Here is a 22,851-nt window from a genome sequence, read left to right as displayed (position 1 = left end):
TTTGTGTGTGTGTGTGGTCATGGGGCTTGAACTTGGCCTGGGCACTGTCCCTGAGCTCTTCAGCTCAAGGCTACTGCCCTATCCTTGAGCCAAGCCCCACTTCCTATTTTCTAGAGGTTAACTGGTCCTTTTGTGCCCTTGATCTTCAGATCTCAGCCTTTGATAGCTAGGATTACAGGTGTGAGCCACTGAGCCTGGCTTAAATTCTTTTGTTTATTAACTTTATTCGAAGGCTTTTTTTTTGTTGTGGGGCTAAAACTTGGGGCTTTGGTACTGCCCCTAAACTCTTTTGCTCAATGTTAGAGCTCTACCATTTTGAGCCACAGCTCCACTTTTGATTTTCTGATGGTTAATTGGAGTTGAGTCTTATATACTATTCTGCCTGGGCTAGCTTTGAACTGGGATCTTCAGATCTTAGCATCCTTAGTAGCTGGGATTACAAGTATGAGCCACCAGGCCTGGACAGCAAGAACAGTTTTTTTTTTTTTTTTTTTTTTTTTTTTGTCCCAGTACCAAGACTTGAACTTAAGGCCTTGTGCTCACATTGTTTTTTTTTTTTTTTTCACTCAAGGCTGGTTCTCTACCACTTGAGCCATATCCCCAGTTCTCACTTTTTTTTCTGGTTATTTTTAGATAAAAATCTTGAGGATTTGTCTGCCTAGGCTTGCTCCAAACACTGTTTGTTTCTCAGATCCCTGCCTCCTGAGTAGCGGGGATCGTAGGCCTGAGCCATTGGTATCTGGCCCAGAATCAGTCAATCAATTAATTTTTGTGGTAGGAGTCTCTAGTTCATCCATGTTAGCTTTAAACTGACAGTGAGAAGTCTTGTGCACAATAATTGTCTTTGTGACAGTATTTGAGATAGCAAAAATAGGAAACAACTGAAATTTCAATTAGTCAGCACTGCTTAATAAATGTGTTCTGTGTAGCCTGTCATGCTGTTATTATTGCACAAGGTCTCTGGGAGGGAGTGAATTGGGAAAAATGGGACGTGGCTACTGATGGGTAAGTTTTTTTTTTTTCTCCAGTCCTGGGGCTTGAACTCAGGGCTTGGGCATTGTCCTTGGTCTTTCTCCAGGTTAGCACTCTGCCACTTGAGCCACAGTGCCACTTCCAGCATTTTCTATGTATGTGGTACTAAGGAATCAAACCCAGGGCTTCATGCATGCTAGGCAAGCACTTTACTACTAAGCCATGATTTTGGCCCAGGGTTTTGTTTTCTAGAGTGAGAAAAGTTCTAAAATTAATTGTGGTAGTGGTTGCATAACTTTTATTATTATATTATTATATTAGAAAGCCACTGATTTATGTATACTTTAAGTGAATGAATTATATAGCATATAACTTATGTTTTTACAGCCTTACTAAAGCAGGTGATTAACACACACACACACACACACACACACACACACACACACACACACTTGTTGATTTAAAAAAAAAAAGGAGGGCTGGGAGTATAGCCTAGTGGTAGAGTGCTTGCCTAGCATGCCCAAAGACCCGGGTTCGATTCCTCAATACCATATAGATAGAAAAAAAGCTGGAATTGGTGCTGTGGCTCAAGTGGTAGAGCTCTAGCCTTGAGAAAGTCCAAGGACAGTGCTCAGGCCGTGAGCTCAAGCCCAGAATCGAAAGGAAGAAAAGGAAGGAAGGAAGGAAGGAAGGAAGGAAAGTTAAAAAAAAAAAAAGCAGGGAAGGGACCTCCAGTGGCTGATGCCTATAATCCTAGGTACTCAGGAAGCTAAGGCTAAGTAAGGTCTGAGAATTGAGGTCCAGAGCCAGCTGGGACAGACAAATACTTGAGACTCTCATATCCAAATAACCAGCAAAGCTGGAACCAGAGATGTGGTAGAGTGGTAGAGTGTCAAAAGCCAAGTGAGAGCACAAGGCCCTCACTGAGTTCAAGCCTTGGCACTAAATAATGCAAAAAAAAAAAATCCCCCCAAAACTAACAAAAAAACCTGGAGAATAATTGATTGGGATATATTGCATAGATATGTGGAAATAGCAGAATGAAAAAGAAATAGGAAAAAAAAAGAAAGATCTGATTCAGTGGTTAGGGTGCCTGCTTAGCAAGTTCAAGGCCCAGAGACTGATATTTTTTTTTTTTTGCCAGCCTGGGGCTTGAACTCAGTGCTGGGGCACTGTCCCTGAGCTTCTTTTGCTCAAGGCTATCACTGTACCACTTGAGCTACAGCATTACTTCTGAACTTTTCTGTTTATGTGGTACTGAAGAATCAAACTCAGGGCTTCATGCTAGGCAAGAACTCCACCACTAAGCCACATTCCCAGCCTGTGGTGATTTGTTTTAATGAGGTATGATAAGGCATACAGACAGGGAAGTTAGTATCCTGAACGAAGTTTTTAGTTATAGATTCCTAGAACTAGGAGGCAAGGAGTACAGCCAGGGCTGTGCTGATAGTAATGACAAAAGACCCAGTCCTGAATGCTGTATTTCTAAATGTTGAAATGCTGTAACCTGAAATTCTGGAAATTGTAATTGTGAAGAAAGAGGCAGCTCCAGGTGTGGGCTCATATCTGTAATCCTAACTACTCAGTGGGCTGAGATCTGAGGATCAAGGTTCAGAGCCATCTGGGTGCAAAAGAACCTGAGACTCTAATCTCCAATTAGGCCCTAGAAAACGGGAAGTGGGGCTTGGCTCAAGGATAGGGAGGTAGCCTTGAGCTGAAGAGCTAAGGGATAATGGCCAGGCCGAGTTAAAGCTCCTTGACCCACCAAAAAAAAAAAAAAAAAAAAAAGCAGCTTCAAAAGAGGTGTAGAAAGGTGAGTTCTGGGGAAAAGATTGGCCTCACGATAGCGGAGATTGAAAACTCGGTTTTAAAACGATATTGATTTGTCTGCATTGGCATTCTTTGCAGCTCATGAAATTCTAAGTGCTTTTAATGAATTAAAGCTACATTTGTCTGAAGAAGCTAGCAGTTACTGATTCAAAAATAATGTTGTGTAAGGTAAGAGGACATTTAGACACCAGTGTTACTGTTTAATCACCCGTATTTTTTCTACTAAACTCGTGGTCTGTATACAGAATGGATTTATTTCCTTGTACGCAAACAGTATGGAAATATGGCATAGATAATGGAAAGACCTAACAGAGAATGTTCATGTTGGTATAGTGTACATCTTAGAACGTCTGTAGCACTATGCAGAAAATGAATGTGAATAAAGTCTTCTACGGAATCATCACCCTAAATGACAACAGCTGTCCACCATGATGCAAGTCTTGAAAGTGTGGTGAATAATCATGAAAGGCAATTGTCCATAATCTATCCCTGTAATATTTTGTTTTAATGATTTTGTTCTTTTAGTCACCTTCATTTAAAAATTTAAATTATTTTTTTTTACATTTTCATGGTATGTATTTGTCTTTAAATCTTTTTCAATAATGGAATTAGAATTTTTAAGTGTTTTCATTTGTTGAATGTGCTTATTTTTTGCAAATTTGACTCCAGGCAAGTGCATTCTCACAAAACTGCCTGTAAACATTGTGTTTATGTGTGAAAATGCCAAGAATTCCTTAGTAAATAAAGGGATGTCTAGTTTGTGCATTTATAACAATAAGGATAAATAAAAATTCCTGGGATTCTCAGCTGTTTTGGCAGTAGTATATGAGGTGGTGATCAGTTATTTATAATCAGTCTTATCAAAAGACAAGGGATTAGACACTGTACTGAATGTCTGTTCAAAATTAAGTGGAATTGGACATGGTTACACATGCTTGTAAACCCAGTACTCAGGAGGCAGAGACAGGAGGATCTGGAGTTGGAGGCCAGCCAGGTGGGCTCTGATTATAGTCTACATAGCAGTAATATTAGCATTACCATGGCCTTTTTAGAAATGAGACACTCAGGCTCCATCCTAGACCTGTTGGATCAAAGCCTGTGTTGTAACACGCTCCTGCATGATTCCTGTGTATGTTTAAAGCTTTATAGGATCCATAGTTCAGAATCTTCTGCAAAGAAAAGTTTTAAAAGATAGGATGGAGGGGAGAACCTGTGGCTTAAAAAAGGTTAAGAGCTGCACGCAGTAGTTCAGATCTGTACTTTTCGTTACTTGGAGATAGAGATTGGAAGTTGAGTTTCGAAGCTAGCCTAGGCATAAACATTTGTGATATTCCACGTCAAGCAATGACTGGGCACAGTAGTTTATGCTTGTTATTCCATTTACTGAGTTAGCACAATATCTGAGTTCAGGGGCATGTTACTCCAATGACACAGGGAAGCAACCCAGGCCAGCCTGTGGGTTATGAGAAACCCTGCTTCAAAAATAACAATGCAGTTAATGTTAATAAATTCTTTAATGAAAAAATAATTCAAAGAAAAAAAATAACAATGCAGATTGGGTGCTGGTGGCTCACACCTACCTACTCAGGAAGCTGAGATCTGAGGATTGCAATTTGCAGCCAGCTTAGTCAGGAAAGTCCTTGAGACTTATCTCCAATTAACCACCAAGAAGCTGAAAGTAGAGCTGTGGCTCTAATGGTAGAGTGCTAGCCTTGGGCAGAAAAAGTTCAGTAGCAGTACAGTACCCAGGCCTTCATTTGAAGCACCAGGACCACCACAAACAAACAAACAAGCAAAAAAACCCATTAGAACAAACAAAAAATAACTCATCAAAAACAATACAAAGAGTGGCTGGAGATGTGCTTAAGTGAGAGAGTGCCTGCCTAGCCCCCAAAAGAAGAGGTATATTTAGGCATGTCAATCATGCACATGTATAGCTCTTACTTAGATTTCATTAAGACAAACACAAATTTAAAAATGATGAAATAGTTGGGGAATATCTTGGGGTCTACTTAATCTGTAATCTGAATAATGGAGGAATGTAGTTAGAGGTAGTTAGGTGAAATAGTTTTGGCTATAACAGGAATTGTTGAAGCTGAGTGGTAGGTACAAGGTGATTCACTATTTTAATTTTTTTCTATCATAGTTGAAAAGCAGGTGGTGGTGGTGAACTAAGATGGATGTCATCAAAAAGACATATAAGTGTTGGTAAGGATGTAGGAAAAATTCAAATCCTTGTGCATGACTGATGGGCATATAACAAGATATGGTTGCTTTGGAATAATCTTCATAGCTCCTCAAAAAACTGAATAGAGAATTATAATTTGATCTAACAACACTACTTCTAGACATAGATCTAAAAGAAATGGAAAAATATATGTATACAAAAACTTGAGCATAGTGGTATTTTTCAAAATGACCGAAAATATGGAAACAACTCAAACCAATGAATGACTGTGTAAATGGTATGTTGTACAATGGGATACTATTTGACAGTAAACAGGAATGGAGTACTAATACATGTCCTAAATAGATGACCATTGAAAGCGTTATGCTAGTGAAAGATGCCAGTCCCAAAAGACCGTATTGCATTATCCAATTATGTGCAATGCCTAGAATAAGTAAATCTGTAAAGAAAGCAAGTAGATTAATGGTTGCCAGGGTCTCAGGAGGTAAGTTTTGGAGGAAACAAGGAAGCAGTATTCATAATAGAGCTTTCTTTTCGGAATGATGAGAATATTCTAAATTTGTTTGTGTAATTCTATGAATATACTACAATTGTAGTGTACACTTTCCCTAGTGAATTGTATGCAAGTTAATATGACAGTAAGGCTGTTAGGAAATGAGGAGGAAGACATTATACTAGTACCTAGGCTCCAAGCCTAACCCAAATGTAATTACCATTGTGTGGAAAGTCCAGTAGGTGATTCTAATGTATGGCTGGTGTAGAAAGCAGTGTATTAGAAAGATAAGTCAATGATTGATGGAAGAGAGCAGTAGGATTGTTTGGCATGGTAGACAAACAATAGTAGTCTTGGCAATGGCATCAATCGTGTCATAGTTGACTTAAAGGACTTTAACTCAGGGCCTGGGTATTTCTCTCACTAAGATTTTTCACTCAAGGCTAGAACTTTACCACTTGAGCCATCTTTTGTTTTTTCCTGGTTAATTAGAGATAAGCATCTCAGACTTTCCTGCTTGTGCAGGCTTGGAATTATATCCTCAGATATGATATATAGATATAAATATAGATCTGCCTATTGAGTGCCTCAGATTACAGGCATGAGCCTTGCCGAGGTATTTGGCTTTTGAAGAGAAGTTATGGACAATCATCATTGGATGTTGGTTTGATTGCCCTAGAGCAAATTGTTAACTCCCTGAACCTTTAGTTCCCCCAATTAATAAATGATGTTTGGATTTGTTAGCTCTTTGGAAGCTTCTCAAGTTTTGTGCTCTTCTTTTTTAAAAAGCTATAAATACAGGATGGTAGTTAAGAACTTGAATTCTAGGACTAAATAACTTGTTTCTGCTATCTGTCTCTATGACTTTGAATGAGTTGGTTGACCTTTTTGCACCCTGGTTCTCATGTATCAAATGGGAAGAGTGAAGGCCAGAGCAATGGCTTAAGTAGTAGACTGCACTTACTTGGCAAGCTTGGGGCCTTAGGCTCAATTCCTAGTACTGTTAAAAAAAAATAAAATGGAGATGAGTAATAAGTTTCTTTATTTTAAGGTACTTGACGCTACCTAGCCTATGGTTCTGTTATTTTATTCTAGACAAGATCCTCCCACTATTTCAGGGATGATTAGAACATGGATCTCTTGTACTACCAAATGCAATGTGGTACAACTAATAATAGGAAATCCTTTCTCAATGTGGTATCTGTTATTTCAGTTGATAGATCTTTGTGGAAAATATGAAACAGCCATAGAAAAGTATGTGGACAGTAGATAGGAAGTTTTGCAGTCAAATTGCACTACCACCATGTCGTGCCTTCCCTTGTGACTACTCCAAGATGGGAAACTAAAAAGAAACTATTAGGTTCGTGAGGTTTCTCCTTATGTTCGTATTCCTGTCCTATGTCCCCTACAGGTCAGTTCTTCTTGGGTCTCGAGGACTTGACATATCCCACATTTCCCAGAGATTGGAAAGTTTAAGTGCAGCCACTACCTTTGAGCCCCTTGAGCCTGTGAAGGACACGGACATTCAGGTAAGGACAAGGACAGATTCCTCTTCCTTACTTACTTAGGTTCAATCCAAGGTACAGATGTTAATTCTGAGTTTCTTTTGTTGTCTTGAGTAGAACCCAAGTGACTTTACTATTTGTCTCATATTTCTTTTTTACATTTTGCTTGTATTGATCTGCAAAGAGTTAGGAGAAACTTGAGTACAATTTGCTGAAATCTACTTAGTGATTTCCAGGAAGCAGAAAGTGTTTGGTTGCATTAGTGGCACCAGGAAATGGGCTTATAGAGCACTCTTAGTCTCATTTAACCAAATAATGCTGCTAGTATGTGATACCTGTTTTAATCTCACCAGAAGCTGGAAAAACACATGGCCCATTTAATTTTTTTGTCCTAGTGATACTGGGTACTGGATTGAGTTGTTTGTCTTGGTCAGCCATCCTCTGACTGCAGTCATCCTACCTTTAGCCTTCCAGATAATGGATGTTAGAATGCCACTATTCCTACTTTGTTTTCTGAGCTACGATCTTAAACCTTGGAATTAAAGCCATGTGCTGCTGTGCTTGATTTCCATTTAGTTTTGAGGAATTGGAGCATTGTATGTTAGGACTACAAAGACTTTCTTTCTTTTTTTTTTTCTTTTTTCCCCCTCATTGATTTGCCCTTTTTGGAGGGAAGAATCTTGTTATGTTCCCAAGCTGGCCTCAAACTCCTGGGCTCAAATCCTGCCTTCGACTCCTGAGTAGCAAGAACTACACATGCTTGCCACTCATCCAGTTTGAAATGAAAAGTCTTCTGTTTTCTGTGCTAAGTCATACTTGGGCTGTCAATTTACAGGGGCTTTCTTATTTCCATAATCTTTGAATAGCATGCATACTTAAAAAGATTTAGTTAATCTCTCCCTCCAGTGCAATTGTTTTATGCTCTGTTAAATACTTACAACAGTGATTAGTTAGAGTTTAATGGGACAGAGCCTCAAACAGTTAGAAAAATCAACATGTGTTTTGGGGACTACTGCCACTGATTGAATGGTTGGTTGATTGGTGTCTTGAGACAGGATTATACTTGTATAGTCCATGATGGCCTCAAAATCAAGATCATTCTGCTGTCTCATGGGGTCAGGAGCTACAGCATATACGACCCCACTTATGGCGTATTTGAGTGGGTCTAATGTTGAAAATGCCTAAGAAGTTGTTTATTTGGAAAAGTAACTACTGTTTTAGATTTTCCTTGGCATTCTTGGGATTTAGAATACTCAACATTTAATGACTTGTTAATCTTGAGACATTGATAGGTTTATATATGTACTGAGTCATAATGGTCATCTCTTCTAACATTTTGTTTAAAGCAAGAACACCTTCCTTTAACTCCCCCATTAGATGATTTCCTAGCAGTACACGTTTAGTCATATCAAAGAGAATTTCTTAATTTGGAATAAACATGGTTCTAAGGTTTGGTTCTGTGTGGAAAAATCTTTATACTTCTAGACTAAAAGATGCCATTTCTTTAAAAATGCAAAATGATTCATTCAAGATAACTTGGATTATTATCTAGGCCTGAAAAAGTGGTCTAGATGTTTGTTTATATTTTATTTTATTGCTATAAAGCCTCTAAATTGCTTTGGCTGGCCTTGGATAAAGATCCTCCTGACTCTGCCTTCCAAGTGGTAATTTTGACTTAAAAGATGAAACACTTAAAAGAATTGTAGCTCTGGTATATAAGTCCAAGTTTTGGCTTGAGTAAAGCTAACTCAAATTTATTAACAGAGGTTTTAAACATTGTAGTACACTTGGTCAGTATTTAAACTGTATATGTATCCAGTAGTAGCATGTCTAGCTTGAAGAATAGTAGCTCAAGTATAAGAGAATCAGATCAGTTCACATACACCCATAGCATTGAATAGTCTTCTTTTTAATTCTTTTGAAAATAGGGTGGTTATCCAAGCAGAGTAAAATTAGACATTTTCAGTTGCTTGTCTTTAAAAGACACATACTATCTGATTGTTCTTTTTAACATATTTTAGTGGATTTATTGAGGTAGCATTAACATCTTATAGACTTTTCTTTTTTTTTTTTTTTTTTTTCCAGTCCTGGGCTTGGGTTCAGGGCCTGAGCACTGTCCTTGGACTTTCTCAAGGCTTAGCACTCTACCACTTGAGCCTCAGCACCACTTCCGGCTTTTTTTCTATGTACGTGGTACCGAGGAATCGAGCCTGGGTCTTCGTGCATGCTAGGCAAGCACTCTACCACTAGGCCAAACTCCTGGCCCCTTATAGACTTTTCTATATGAACTTTTGTTTTTCAACAGTGCATTTTTTTTAGATGAGAGTACACTAATCCCATGTGCTGAATATCAGGGTGAAATTGTCACTTTATAAGATCATTAAAGTACTGAACATGAAAGGAAATACTGATACATCCTTTGACAGACACTGTTCAAGACTTTGGACTACTCATCATTTGAATTACTTACAAGTTTGGAAAGGCATTTTGTCATGTATAGATTGTCCTTTTATATTTGGTAAGAATTGATTATATTTTCTTCTGTTTTTCTAATGGACTTTGAAGTCCATTTGTTGTTTTTGTTTGTTTGTCCTAATCAATGATTTGGCGTGCACTGAGAATGCATTTTTTAAAAGTTGCTGTGTCTCAGAGCAGTAATGTTTTAAAAACCCATTTAAATATACATATGGATGCTACTAGTAGAATTTTGAAAAATGTATATTGATTTTATATTTTGGAAACAATCACAAAAAAAGGCCTATGAGTTTATGTGGTAGAGGAGACATAGGAGGACAAAATGTACTGATTTGTTCAAAGTGACTTTGTGTTACATTTACAAGGACTAGGGATTAGGGCTTGGTTATATTTTCTGGGGAAACATACTTTAACCTATTATACTTATAGTGCCAGAGATTTTTAAAACTGCTGAAGTTTATCAAACTTTCTTCAAATTGACTTCATTTTACAACTGTCTGGACTGTGAATGTCAGGTTAAGGTAGGTTTTGCCAGTTGATCCAGTGACCTCAGGCCTCACCCAGCATTCTCTTTAGGATTGATAATCGTATTTGATTCTAGAGTTTAGGAGTATCTACACTCTTAAAACAGCTCAACAATCTAAAATATTTGAGAGATTGTTACAGAGGTGCTTTTCACTTAGGAATAACCTGCTTTCTAGAGTATTAAATGCATAGAATTAATATATAATAAGCTCTATAGTTTTATAGAGTAGTAAATGCATAGGATAATTATACATAAGTTTAAATAACATTACTTTCCCATGGTAAGAAGAATTGTGAGCGTGTATGCACATGTGTGTAATTTTTCTCTTATATCTTAGGCTTTGGCTCATTACCTTTCTTTAGCCCTGTTGGAATATCGAAAATTTAATTTCAGTCTAGATGTTGGACTTTGCTTAGCTGTCACCTCTTCAATTGTCTTATCTGATCTCCATTTTCCATAACCTCCAAATATAATATACTAGCTCTGTGTGTGTGTGTGTGTGTGTCTACGTGTTTGTCTTTGGAGAACTGGAGCTTGTAGTCTGTACCCAGAGCTCTGTCTTGCATGAATAAAGAGAAAAAGAAATCTTAAACTTCCCCTTCCTCTTCCCTTTCTCTCTTCTCCTTTTGCCCAATTTCTGAGTAGTCAGAGATGATTTTGTTGCTATATAAGATTCTTTATTTTTCTGTTCTTGGAAATGAAGAGTATGCACCCACTACTCTTAGTTTATTTAATTAGTTTATTTTTAGTGGGTCATGGGGCTTGAACTTGGCCTGCACGCTGTCCCTGAGCTCTTCAGCTCAAGGCTCCTGCCCTACCCTTGAGCCAAGCCCTGATAGATGTTTTCACATAATATAAAAATATGGGACTATTCCATGTTGTCTATGGTATGAGAGTTTCTAGTTAAGCATGTTCATTTGTTAAGCTCCTTTATTATATCCTCTCCCTCCCCCCTACCCCCGAGAGCCAGGGTAGATTCATGGTAACCTTTTAAATTGGTAGAGGACTTTAATGTGTATTTGTGTCTGAACCTTTTCCAGCTTGTAACAGCTGTCTATCCTGGATTTAACACGGCCTACAGTTAATGCCGTTGAGCTTACTCAAATGAATCTGCTTATTACTGGATCCTAGGTCTTCTGGTTGGAGAATAGCTCTGTTTTACAGTAGGCTCCCATTACACTGATTTCGATGTGGTGGCTGAACTGTATGTGAAAAAGGACGTGCCCATCTCTATCACCTGTAATAGCTCAGGGATAATAATTATGCATAGTTTGTTCCTGGGTGTACACAGTAGTGTCCACACTAACCTGAATAGACACATTTGCTGTTCTTTTTCATTTAATCCAAACCCAGCGTAAGTCTCAGGGCTGGTTAAAAAAACAAAAAACAAAAACCAGGAAAAATAAAAAATAAAATGTCTTCACAGAGCAGGCTAATGTATTGTCTCTTTTGTGTTTATAATTAGTCTGCTTAATGCTGATTGCTGTGGTAAGAACCAAAATAATTTAGTTTTTTCTGCCTGTTTGTGATAAGAGAAAAGGTACGAATTGTGATTTGGAGGCAAAGTATGCAATTACATGAAAGTATTTGAATGAAATTAAAAACAATAACTTTGAAACAAGACTGGGTTTTCAGAAATTGTGACAAACTGTGTTTCTGTAAGCCAAGGATATAAGATACTAGTCATTTTATTTATTCACTCACACTTCAAATGCAAGGCCTTCAGAACAGGCGAGTAAATGGATGCTAAACACATTCTGAGCAAGCAGGAAATGACAGGCTTTTTTTTTTTTTGTCTTCTTAGAGGTTTCTTATATCCTGTAGTGAGCAAGAAGCAAGAGAATATCAATTACCAACTCGAAGCAGAGAAAAGTTAATATGGTTTTCTAAGAGTATTTTGGAGCAAGCTATAACTAAATATTTATCTAACATTTTAATAGAGCTTGTCACTTATTGGCTTTGTGCCTTTGAACTGGAGTTGAGTCATTTTCTCCCTCCCTCCTTAAACTGCTGATATCTATTGATATATCACCTAGCATTCTGGAGATAAGGAACATGTATTGTCATCTTCAGTCTGCTTGGTTTCAGGAACTAGAAATGGGCTTTTTTTTTTTCCTTCAGTCTGCTGAACTGTTTGATACTTGAGCAGATGTGATTTAAATGGTGGTTAAACCTTGTGGAATATTGAATGCATTACTGTGGACCAGTCTGTCATTCTCGGATGGCAACCCTAAACCCTGTGCACCAATTTGGTCTGCTTGCCGCAGCACCTTATGATTTCTTATTTCTGCTTTGGGGTGTTCCATCCAGAGCTCTCCAGGACTGCAGCCTGGTGTGGCTCCTTTGTTTGAGGGATAGTTGCGAAATATAGCTTCTTAGTTGCAAAAGTTGGGACCCAGGTTTCAGGTGTCTCCTGAGTATGCAAAGAATTGGAGCAAGGGGCTTAGGAGAGACACGGTTTCAGTTTCTTTTGTTGTTTGTTTGATGAGGACCAGGAAAGGAATCTGGGAAGTAAAGGGGCAGCATCCTCTGGTGACAAGCATACTGTGGACATTTTGCTTTCTTCCGATATGGAGAGGTTGAATGACATCCCTAAACCTGGGTTGCTGGCAGCCACACTGATGAAGGCCCTTGATTCTGACAGCCTCTGGTCTACCATGATCACAAGATCAGCAGTGGTGCACGTGCCACTTTAATTATCCCAGAGTAGGAAAGGGCCAGACCCTGTTTCTCACTGTGGAGTGGCTATGAGGCCAAGATACTATCAGCAAAATCCTGCCTGTGCTTTTCAGAAAAACTGCAGCCTGAAGCCCTGCAGCAGAGGCTGCTGAGCAGGACTGGGTGTGACACAGCTGCTAAGACAGTGCAGAAAGAATTCCTGTCTTCTAAAATGTATTTACAAAACAGGACTGGCTATTTATAAAGCAAAGGGGAGACTCAGGCTAGCCTGAGCCAGTCCTGTTTGTAAGTGGGTTATGTGGATTTGCTGGCTGAATTTTATTGTTATGCCTATTTGTTTTGTTTTATTTTTGCATCAACAAAAGGAATTTGGGGGAGAGTTTCCTCTACTCCTCTAAAATGCTGTTGCTATCTTCCGGCAGGTAGGAACAGCCATGAAAGGTTTGCTCAGTGAGTCAAAATACAGTGATTCCATAGTCTCTGGGTTTATTCTCTCCTCTCTGTGAGGTTCTTTCTGACTTGTGTATGTCAGTTTGTCCCAGCAGGACAGACTTTGAGTAGAGCTTGGTGGATCCTTGGAAGTTTATCGACATATACATAAAACACTTGATCCTGTGATGAGGTCCTGAACTGCCCTGGATGTCTTACTATTGGGGAAATATGGTGGTGGTGTTACTTAGTCAAAAGCTGCTTTTTACTGAGTCGGTGCTACTTAAGCACTGAGGTATGCTTTTGCAAAATAAAAACAACAAAACTAGGAACAGAGAAATAAAAGACATGCAAAATTAGATTCAATATATATAAACGTCCTCTGTCAGACTGCTATGCATTTCTGTTTATCCTCAGTTTTTGTACTTACCTACTGAAGACTAGAAGTCAGCCATTTGCAAACTAGAATTCCTTTGTCTGTACTTTGTGTACTGTGAATTTAAATAGCAATTCCTACTCGCATGCCTCTCTCCTTGTTCTCTTTTTAACTTTTATTTTTTTTGTGCTGGGGTTTGAATTCAAGGCCTCAATACTGTCCTTGAGTTTTTTTGCTAGGTTTCCCCCCCCCCTCATGAAGCACAACTCCACTTCTAGCTATTTTGATAGTTATTCAGAGAAAAGAGTCTCGTGAACTTTGCCAATGCTGGCATTGAATTATGATACTCAGATTTCAGTCTCCTGAGAAACTAGGATTGCAGGTTTGAGCCACTGGTGCTCAGCTTTCCTTGTTCTCTTGAATAGGGAAATGTAGTTCAAAGGCAAATTTAAATTCTTGTATTTTACACCAGCTAACATCAAGGAGTCACAGCTGAGGTTTATTGATCATTTGATCATTTATTATGTCTAGCTGCTATACTAAGCACTTCCTGCTCTTCTTCATTTAACCTTCCCAGTAAGTAACTTGAGGCAGATATTTATGGTAACATCATTTCACAGATAAGGAATCTGAAGCCTACAGAAACTAGGCATTCTAGATTTGACCTCCATTTTGATGGTTTGAGTTTGGTTCCATGCTCTTAGCCCCCAGGCTTTGAATTTTATTTGTAGACTAAGATGGTTTTATAAAGGAATGACTTTTCAGGATATAGTTAAAAGAGAAAAAGCTAGATTGTGAAATAGTAGGATAACTTAATTGATTATGTGTTTAGAACAAAATAGTTACAAAGCCCATAGTGACAGAGGTGGTAAGCATTGCTAGTATTTACATAAACTTCATAGTAAAGTAATGTTGATTGGGGGAAAAGTTAGAACACTTTCTAAACCTTGCTACAAATGACTGCTGTATTTGCTGGGAGGTAACTTTTACTCCAAGACCAAAGCTGCTTCATCCATTTGTCCTCCAGGTACTTGCTTTCTTGCAATAGTTTTCTGCTTGCTGAGCTGACAGTTTAATTTACTGTCCAAAGCTTAGCCTATTATTTCTCAGATTTGCTGCCCTACAGGTACACAGGAAAGGATTTCTGTGAAATCCTAAGCAGTTTTTAGTTTCAAAATGCCAAGGCTTTGTTCTTGTGAAAAGAGGTTGGATTCAACTGGCTTGATCATCTTTGTTTTGTTTCTGAAGAAGCTGAGCTAGAAGGTTAGAAGGATGATGCTAGAAGCAATTTAAAGGGCACATCAAATTTTTACTGTAATATTAACTCTATTGATTGTTGACTTATTTGTAGGTTTAATGCAGACCCATTTCCTGCTTAGTGTCTAACTGGCCATTAAGCTCTGGCAGTGTGCCGGAATGTTGAAATCTTGTATCATATAATATGATTCGGCTGTCTAAGGTTATTATGTGCATTTGGTTTTTAAAGACACAGTCAGCTCTCAACTCTTTGTGTACTCTAGAATGTAGGAAAGAATTTATGTAGAGCAAGATGATTCACTTCAAGGAGAGAGCATCAAACTGAGGAGTTGGGATATGCCAGAACATTAACACCTGTCATCATGCAAATAGACTAACTGGCTCTTATAAATAAACATAAAGCATAGAACCATGAAGAGAATGCTAAGCAAAGAACTGAAAAGGGTGGAAGATGAGTGTGGAAAAGCGGGTCACAGTTAAACACCCCACGTAAGTGACCCTCGGCATTCACTGGCTATTACTCTCTTAATAGGGATTTGAATCTTAGCTCACGGGCTGGTGTGCTGTCCTGCTCATGGAGGTTGCTGAGCAAGGGCTCAAAAGTCAATAAAGAAAAAATAATCATGTGTGAAGAACTCTTCTGTCAGAATTTGAGTGTCCCTTGACTGGGACAAAGGGTGTGGTTTACCTTTAGAATTAAGACTGAGTGAGCTGACAAGAGAACATTAAATATGGAAATTTTGAGAGTTTAAATGAGAACTGAACGGATACTCAGTTTTCACCCTAATTACAAAAGTATAGATTTGGGAAATGGCCCTATAAGTGAACTTCCTTTTTTCTTTCTCTTTGTTTTCTTTTCCCTCCCTCCCTCCCTCCCTCCCTCCCTCCCTCCCTCCCTCCCTCCTTCCTTTCTTCCTTCATTCCTTCATTCCTTTCGTCCATCTGTCCTTTCCTTTTCTTTTTGGTGTACATGTGTGTTTTTTCCTGGGGCTTAAACTCAAGGCCTTCAGTTCTCATTTAGCTTTTTTCAAGGATGGTGCTCTGCTACTTGAACCTCTACTTTCAGATTTTTTTTGCCAGTCCTGGGGCTTGAACTCAGTGCCTGGGCACTGTCCTTGGTCTTTCTCAAGGCTAGCATTCTACCACTTGAGCCACAGCACCACTTTCAGCTTTTTCTGTGTATGTGTTACTGGGGAATGGAACCCAGGGTTTCATGCATGCTAGATAAGCACTCTACTACTATGCCACGCTCCTGGCCCCATTTCTAGATTTTTTTTTTTTTTGCCAGTCCTGGGCCTTGAACTCAGGGCCTGAGCACTGTCCTTGGGCTTTTTCAAGGCTAGAGCTCTACCAGTTGAGCCACAGCACCATTTCTGGCTTTTTCTATGTATATGTGATACCGAGGAATCGAACCTGGGTCTTCGTGCATGCTAGGCAAGCACTCTACCTCTAGGCCAAACTCTCGGCCCCCATTACTAGATTTTTGATGGTTAACTGGAAATATGACTTTCTGGATTTGTTTACTTGGGTTGACTTTAAACCACAAATCTTAGATCTTAGCCTCTCAAGTAGCTAGGATTATCAGCATTAGCCATAAGTGCTCTGTTTATAGTGTACTTTCTAGACTGCCATATTGCCTCTCAGAGTTGGAAGAGCTACCATTTGGGGAATGTTGAACTGTTTGGATCAGATGCTTAAGGAAGCAGAAAATCTAGGTTGGAGGAATGGCTCAGCAATAGAGTGTCTGCCTAGAAAGCATGAGTTCCTGAGTTCAAACCATGGTTTGCTGAAGAAAGAAAGAAAGAAAATAAAAAGGCCTATACTCCTAGCTGTTTGAGAGGCAGAGATGGAAGACTCAGGTCAAGGCTAGTTCAGGCAAAAAGTTTCTGTAACTCCATATCAACCAATTGCTGGACATGGAGTTATTCTGTCAATGAAGGGACAACCTGCTCCAGACTAGCCATAAAACAACGAACCCCAAAAGGCCTGTCAGAGTAGTTTGGATGGTAGGGAGCCTGCTTAACAAGTACAAGGTCCTGATTTCAAATCACCGTACTACTAATACAGCAGCAACAACAAACCTGAAAACAAACAAGCTTGAAATCAATAGGAAAGCTAGATCCTAAGTAGAGGAGAGATGAGGAAGAACAAAGGAAAGAAGACAGGTGCTGTCCCTCATGGTTTGTTTTGTTTTGTAAGGCAACAAAGATTTAACAAAAAGCAAGTAAAGGCTGCTGAAGGAGAGCAGGCAACAGAAACTGGTCTTCCTATTGTTTTTTAAAAATTGTACATATATATGTATACGTATATATTAAGTAGTTGTACAAAGAGGTTCCAATTCCAGAAGTCAGGTGATGAGTACACTACATTGTCTTTTTCTTTTGAGAATGAAATTGTGAATTAGTTTATCTTTCCGCCTCGTATGCACCTTTTGTTAACTATTAATGTTACTATCTCTTCTCTATTTATGTTTTTTGGAGGAGATTTATTGGAGCAGCAGATATACAAAAGAGCCTTTCAGGTGGCTATGTTTTTCACTGAGGGTTAGGAAGGGAATGGAATTACAGGCTTCACCTTTGTTTTCTCTATTAATTTTCTACTTCAGGTTAGTTTTCATTTCTTTCTGCAGTCCACTCATGCTCAAGAACATTTGGCAACTAGAAATGAGTTTTTGGCTGGTGGTTTCAAAGTTTGCCTAGAGTAGCAGCATCAGTGTTGTCTGGAGCTATGTTAGAAATACACATTCTCAGGTCTCAGGCTAGACTTACATTTTCCCTGGGGTGAGGCCCATCATGTGTTTTACCAAGTGCTCCAATTTGATATCTATTGGGTTCCCTGAGTGAAGTCTCGTGTGGGTAAACCCTGTCTTTCTGGACACTCCGATCACTTGGACTCAGTTTACCTATGTCTAACCCTGAGTTTTGTTGTTTTTTTCCTTTAAATTGTAATATCAGACTATGAAGCAGTTTGTCTTTGAAGTATTTGAGTCCATAAAGAATTTATTACCACCTTTGTTTTGATCTCTTAAGGTCACAGTGGTCAGGACAGTGTATACTGAAAATGCACATAAGCTTAAAACTTGTAATTTATCAGTTATTTTTTCACTGTGGAGGTATTGAATCTGAATTGAAGCCATAGTTGAAATACACCACCTGAAAAGCAGTCAGACACAAAGGAGAATGAAAAAGGAGGTGACACAGGAAAGGCATGTGGAGGATTAATAATCCCATCTTTGTTAATCATCATTATCTTCTCTGCTGGGAGCGGATGTGCTATTTCTTCTTCAAATGTTAATAATTCATGGATGGGCTATGTCAAAAGAGACCTTAAATTTGGTTTTTCGGCATATTAAATACTGTCTGCCATCAGTAGGAGCCAGGAGAGAGGAAAGATGGCCTTGTTTTTATTCATTAACTTGATTTCCTCTGCCTTTCTTCCCAGCTCCTTTCGTTTTGTTTACTTTTACATTTACTTCCCTCCTTTCTCCTCCCCTTATTAAATGAATGCTGGGGTCTTAGGTTTGCTGTTAATGGCATCAGATTTTACTTTTCCTTAGCTGCTATTAACAACAGATGCCATGAGAAAGCAGACAGAATAATATGTCTTTGGAAATGTCTAGACTAGTCTGCATAGTTAAAAAATGTATTAAAATGTATGGCTTGTATTTTAGAAATAATTTGAAATAGTTTTGATTTGAAGAATAATCCTCTTGTGCAGGCAGTTTAGGTTATGTGTACTGTTTTTGTTTCATGTGGGTGTGGGGGCATTTTTACAGATGAGGTATCTAAGGCATGAGCAGATGACTTGTGTTCAGATACTAGAATCCATTTGTTCTAATGTCAGCATGAGTATATATCCTCTGCAACTTAATTTTCTCTTTCTTTTAGAATTCCTATATAAGGATCTTTATGGTGTACCTTAGAAGTGTATCATATATTCAGTTAATATACCGTAAATTCACTGAACTCTAATAATATATAGGTAGTTTTATAGGAGTATATCTCTAGGTTAAATTCTAAATGATAATCTCCTAAGTAGCACTGAAGTGAACTAATACAGAGTATATAGTTGTCTAAACACTTTCAGAACTTGTGAGCAATTTTCTGTAACCTGTTAGTCACTTCAATTGAGTACCTGTGCTTTTGAATGAAATACACTGAGTAGATATAATGTGATCTCCATCTTCATTACATATTCAGTGTTTAGGGTCACTGTGGAAATTTGGGGATTTGATTGGCCTCTGTATTATATTGCCATAAGCTGTAGGATAGCAGTGTAATAGAATGGAAATAGTTGCTCTGCTCAGTAACTTGGTAGAGGATTGAATGTTGTGGTTATTTTTGTTTTTGGTGCCAGTACTGGAGTTTAAACTCAGGTCCTTGGGTTCTCATTTGGCTTTCTTGCTCACTGCTTTATGCTCTACTTGAGCCATATCTCTAGACTGGCATTTTGCTGGTTTAATTAGAGATGGAGTCTGCCTGGCTTTCAAATCTCTGTCCCCTAGGTTTCAGCCTCCTGTCTAACTTGATTTCCTCTGTCTTTCTTCTCATCTCCTCTCATTTCATTGACCTTTACATTTGCTTCCCCCATCTCTTTTGAGTAGAAAGGGCTATAGCATGAGTCACTGGCATCATTAAAGCCCATTTTCATTCCTACAGGAAGGCTAGTGGAGAGAGCAGAACAGGAAAAACAGATTTTAAAATCTGTCTTTTTTTTTGTTACATAGATTAATATGTATCTATGACATACAAACCCTCAGCTTAATTTTAATTGTGTTCTAAAACATAATTAAATACTTGTTTGTTAAACATGACATTTGAAATATGACATAAAAATCAATGTTAATAAATTCTTTAATTAAAAAAAAAAAGAATTGTGATTGCTATGGGGCTGGGAGCATAGCCTAGTGGTAGAATGCTCACCTAGCATGCATGAAGCCCTGGGTTTGATGCCTCGGTACCACATACTCAGAAAAAGACAGACATGGTGCTGTGGCTCAAGTGGCAGAGCACTAGCTTTGAGCAAAAAGTGTCCAAGGACAGTGCCCACGCTCTGAATTCAAGCCCCAGGACTGGCAAAAAAAAGAATTGTGATCACTAGAACTATGTTTTAGAGATGAGAAGGGTATAATAGAGGGATGGAAATCTGACGGTATTTTGTATGGAGCTCTGAGATTCCCTGCTGTGGTTATTTGTCCTGTCTGTGGTGGATAAGAAAGGTCAGGGCCTGGGTCTGTTTCTTTTTGTAGGATCAGCACCCTAGAGGTCATTACTTTTGTATTTCAGTTTCAATTGTTATTTCTCATATAAATTTTAATTTTTTTTTTTTTTTTTGCCAGTCCTGGGCTTGAGCTCAGAGCCTGAGCACTGTCCTTGGACTTTCTCAAGGCTAGAGCTCTACCACTTGAGCCTCAGCACCACTTCCGGCTTTTTTCTATGTATGTGGTACCGAGGAATCGAACCCAGGTCTTCATACATGCTAGGCAAGCACTTTAACCACTAGGCCAAACTCCCGGCCCCTAAATTTTAATTTTTTTCTTAAAATTGGAATATCTGATTGTGGTTTGGTGCCAGATGTTACTTACCACCTTAAGGAATAATTATTTTGTTTCGTAATGCAGATTAATGAGACAGTAAAGTCCCATCTTGTCTAAAAGTTACCTTCCTAGAAAAATTTCAGAAACCTAAATTTTATATATGTTGGTAAATGTGAAATTCTGGTGCCAAATGATATTAGTTTTTTTTTTTTCCTTTTTACATCATTGAGGGTTGGGTAATTTTAGTAATCTTGTTCTTTTATGGAGGTGTCCTTTATTTTTAACCAGTATTTGGCATCATTTTACTAGTTCAGTATTTTCAGCAGAAGCAGAAACATTAAATCTGTACAGCAAAGTTTACATGAAACAGCGAGGGAAGGGATGACATTGTCCAAAAAGCAATGTGCTCTTAGTGGGCACTGGTGGCTCACACTAGTAATCCTAGCTACTCAGGAGGCTGAGATCTGAGAACCATCGCTCAAAGCCAACTTAGGCAGGAAAGTTGGTGAGATCTTACCTCCAATTAATTCAGAATGGCACTGTGGCTCAAACTGGTAGTATGCTCTCCTTGAGCACAAAGAGACTCACAGATAGTACCTGGGCCCCAAGTTCAAGCCCCACAGTTGACCAAAAAAGTTACTTGGCTTATGTAACTAGCCCCTCTATACATTACCTTTATAATAACAATAAACTTTTTAAAAAAAGTTTATGTGAAAATTAAGATTTTAATGTCTCTCTTTAAAACAGGTATAGTAATATAATGGACCCTGCTTTAACAAGCAAATCCAATCTCTGAATGTCTGAATTTATAAAAGAAATCTTGAGATAATGTTTAACTTTAGTATTCCTTCACAGAACAGCTTTCCTACTGAATTTAAAATAGATTTTGTTGAAAAGAATTCTATTTACAATCAACCTGGCAAGAAATACATCTGTTGTTTAAAATACATTGGTAACAAAAATTAGCAAGCTAGAAGTTGTTCTTTAGAAACCACTATCTCTCATGTAATCACAAAATTTACTGAAATCTGAGGCTCAAGGATGTACCTGGGCAGTTTTTCTTACTGCAGTGCCGCATAATGCTGTGCAGAGAGAGCTCTGTAAGGAAGCAAGTCAGCCAGGTCCTGGGTAGATGCCAGAGCCTAGGCTGGGTCCTTGAGCGACCTTGGCAGGACCTGAATTTCTGTATATCTTACTTTTTTAATCTGTGCCCCAACAGCAATGGATTTTCCAGAAAATTTATAACTAGATACTTGATGAGTCTTCACATACTTTACCATTCCATTTATTTTTTTATTGCCACAGAACTTTTTCACATCTCTAGCACTTGCCAAAAGTATCATTTGTTCCCTTTCCTTGAATATTAAGGACTGTTAGATATTCTGTGTTTGTGTGTGTGTGTGTGTGTGTGAGAGAGAGAGGGGGGGAGGAGGGGGGAAGGAGGAGGAAGGGAGGGAGAAAAGGAAGGAAGGAGTAAAGAAAGAAGGAAGGAAGGAAACAAGTAAGCAGGAAGAAGGAGGAGGACAGGCTGGAAGACTGGATAACTGACAGGGAAACTCTGGTTGTGAGTCTCTCAAACCTGCGAGGCTCCTTAAAATGCAGTGAATTGCAAATAGAACACACACACATTTATTTTTTTATTTTTTTTATTTTTATTTTGCCAGTCCTGGGCTTGAGCTCAGGGCATGAGCACTGTCCTTGGACTTTCTCAAGGCTAGAGCTCTATCACTTGAGCCTCAGCACCACGTCTGGCTTTTTGCTATGTATGTGGGGTACCGAGGAATCGAACCTGGATCTTCTTCGTGCATGCTAGGCAAACACTCTACCACTAGGCCAAACTCCCAGCCCCACACATGTATTTTTAAAGTTTTTTTTCTTTTTTGAAGTTAGGATTCATTAATGGTAGTGGTAGTTTCATGTGAAAATTCCAGGTGTATTTTAAATCTTGGAACCTTTCTCCTTTTAAAAACAGTATTTAATGAGTTTCTTTCTTTTTTTTTAGTGAGTTTCTTACACACACACACACACACACACTTTGATCCTCTTCATCTTTCAGAACTTTTTCCCCTCCTCCTACCTTCTGACCTCTCCCCCACATAGTACCCCCTTTACATTTAAAATACCATTATTTCCATTGGATCTCCATACTGTGTAGTTTCCATAGTGATTGCACTAGTTTACATTCCTACCCCCAGTGTATAAAGGTTCCCTTTTCCTCTCTATCCTAAAGGAATATTTTTGGAGCACACTGCGTCCTCTCATTTTAGGTCCATTAATACCTGCTCTTACTAGGGAGTAATGTTCTGAAATTCCTTCTATACAGGTACAGTAAGTGTCAAGCCACTTTATAAACCTTGTTCTCTCCGTTTATAGTTAATAAGTATAGCAGAAAGAACCATGCTCAGGAGCAGCAGGAATTCTTCAGCTTCTCCAAGCAAGGAGAGTCTTTCTTTCTTTCTTTTTTTCTTGACCCCTGGCAAACCAGTTTGAAAATGAGCAAGCGAGAATGCACCTTAATGTGTTTTACTGCAAAGTAAAGACATAAAGAAATTGTCTTTTTGTTTATTTTTTTCAAGTTCAGTACT

General features: G+C 38.6%; 1 protein-coding gene across 1 annotated transcript in view; it reads left to right on the top strand.

Annotated features, from left to right (window-relative positions):
* The window catches only part of Nup93 (nucleoporin 93), a 98,481-nt gene that overhangs the window by 19,344 nt on the left and 56,286 nt on the right, over window positions 1–22,851 (top strand). Inside the window, exon 3 of the mRNA XM_090357609.1 lies at window positions 6,895–7,012. Within this exon, the coding sequence (XP_090213735.1) occupies window positions 6,895–7,012 (118 nt within the window). The remainder of the gene's footprint in view (window positions 1–6,894; window positions 7,013–22,851) is intronic.

This window comes from Megascapheus bottae, chromosome 24 (assembly GCF_031878675.1).
Source record: "Megascapheus bottae isolate mThoBot1 chromosome 24, mThoBot2.hap1, whole genome shotgun sequence".
NCBI classification, from domain to species: domain Eukaryota; kingdom Metazoa; phylum Chordata; class Mammalia; order Rodentia; family Geomyidae; genus Megascapheus; species Megascapheus bottae.
This window is presented reverse-complemented; position numbering and strand designations above follow the sequence as displayed.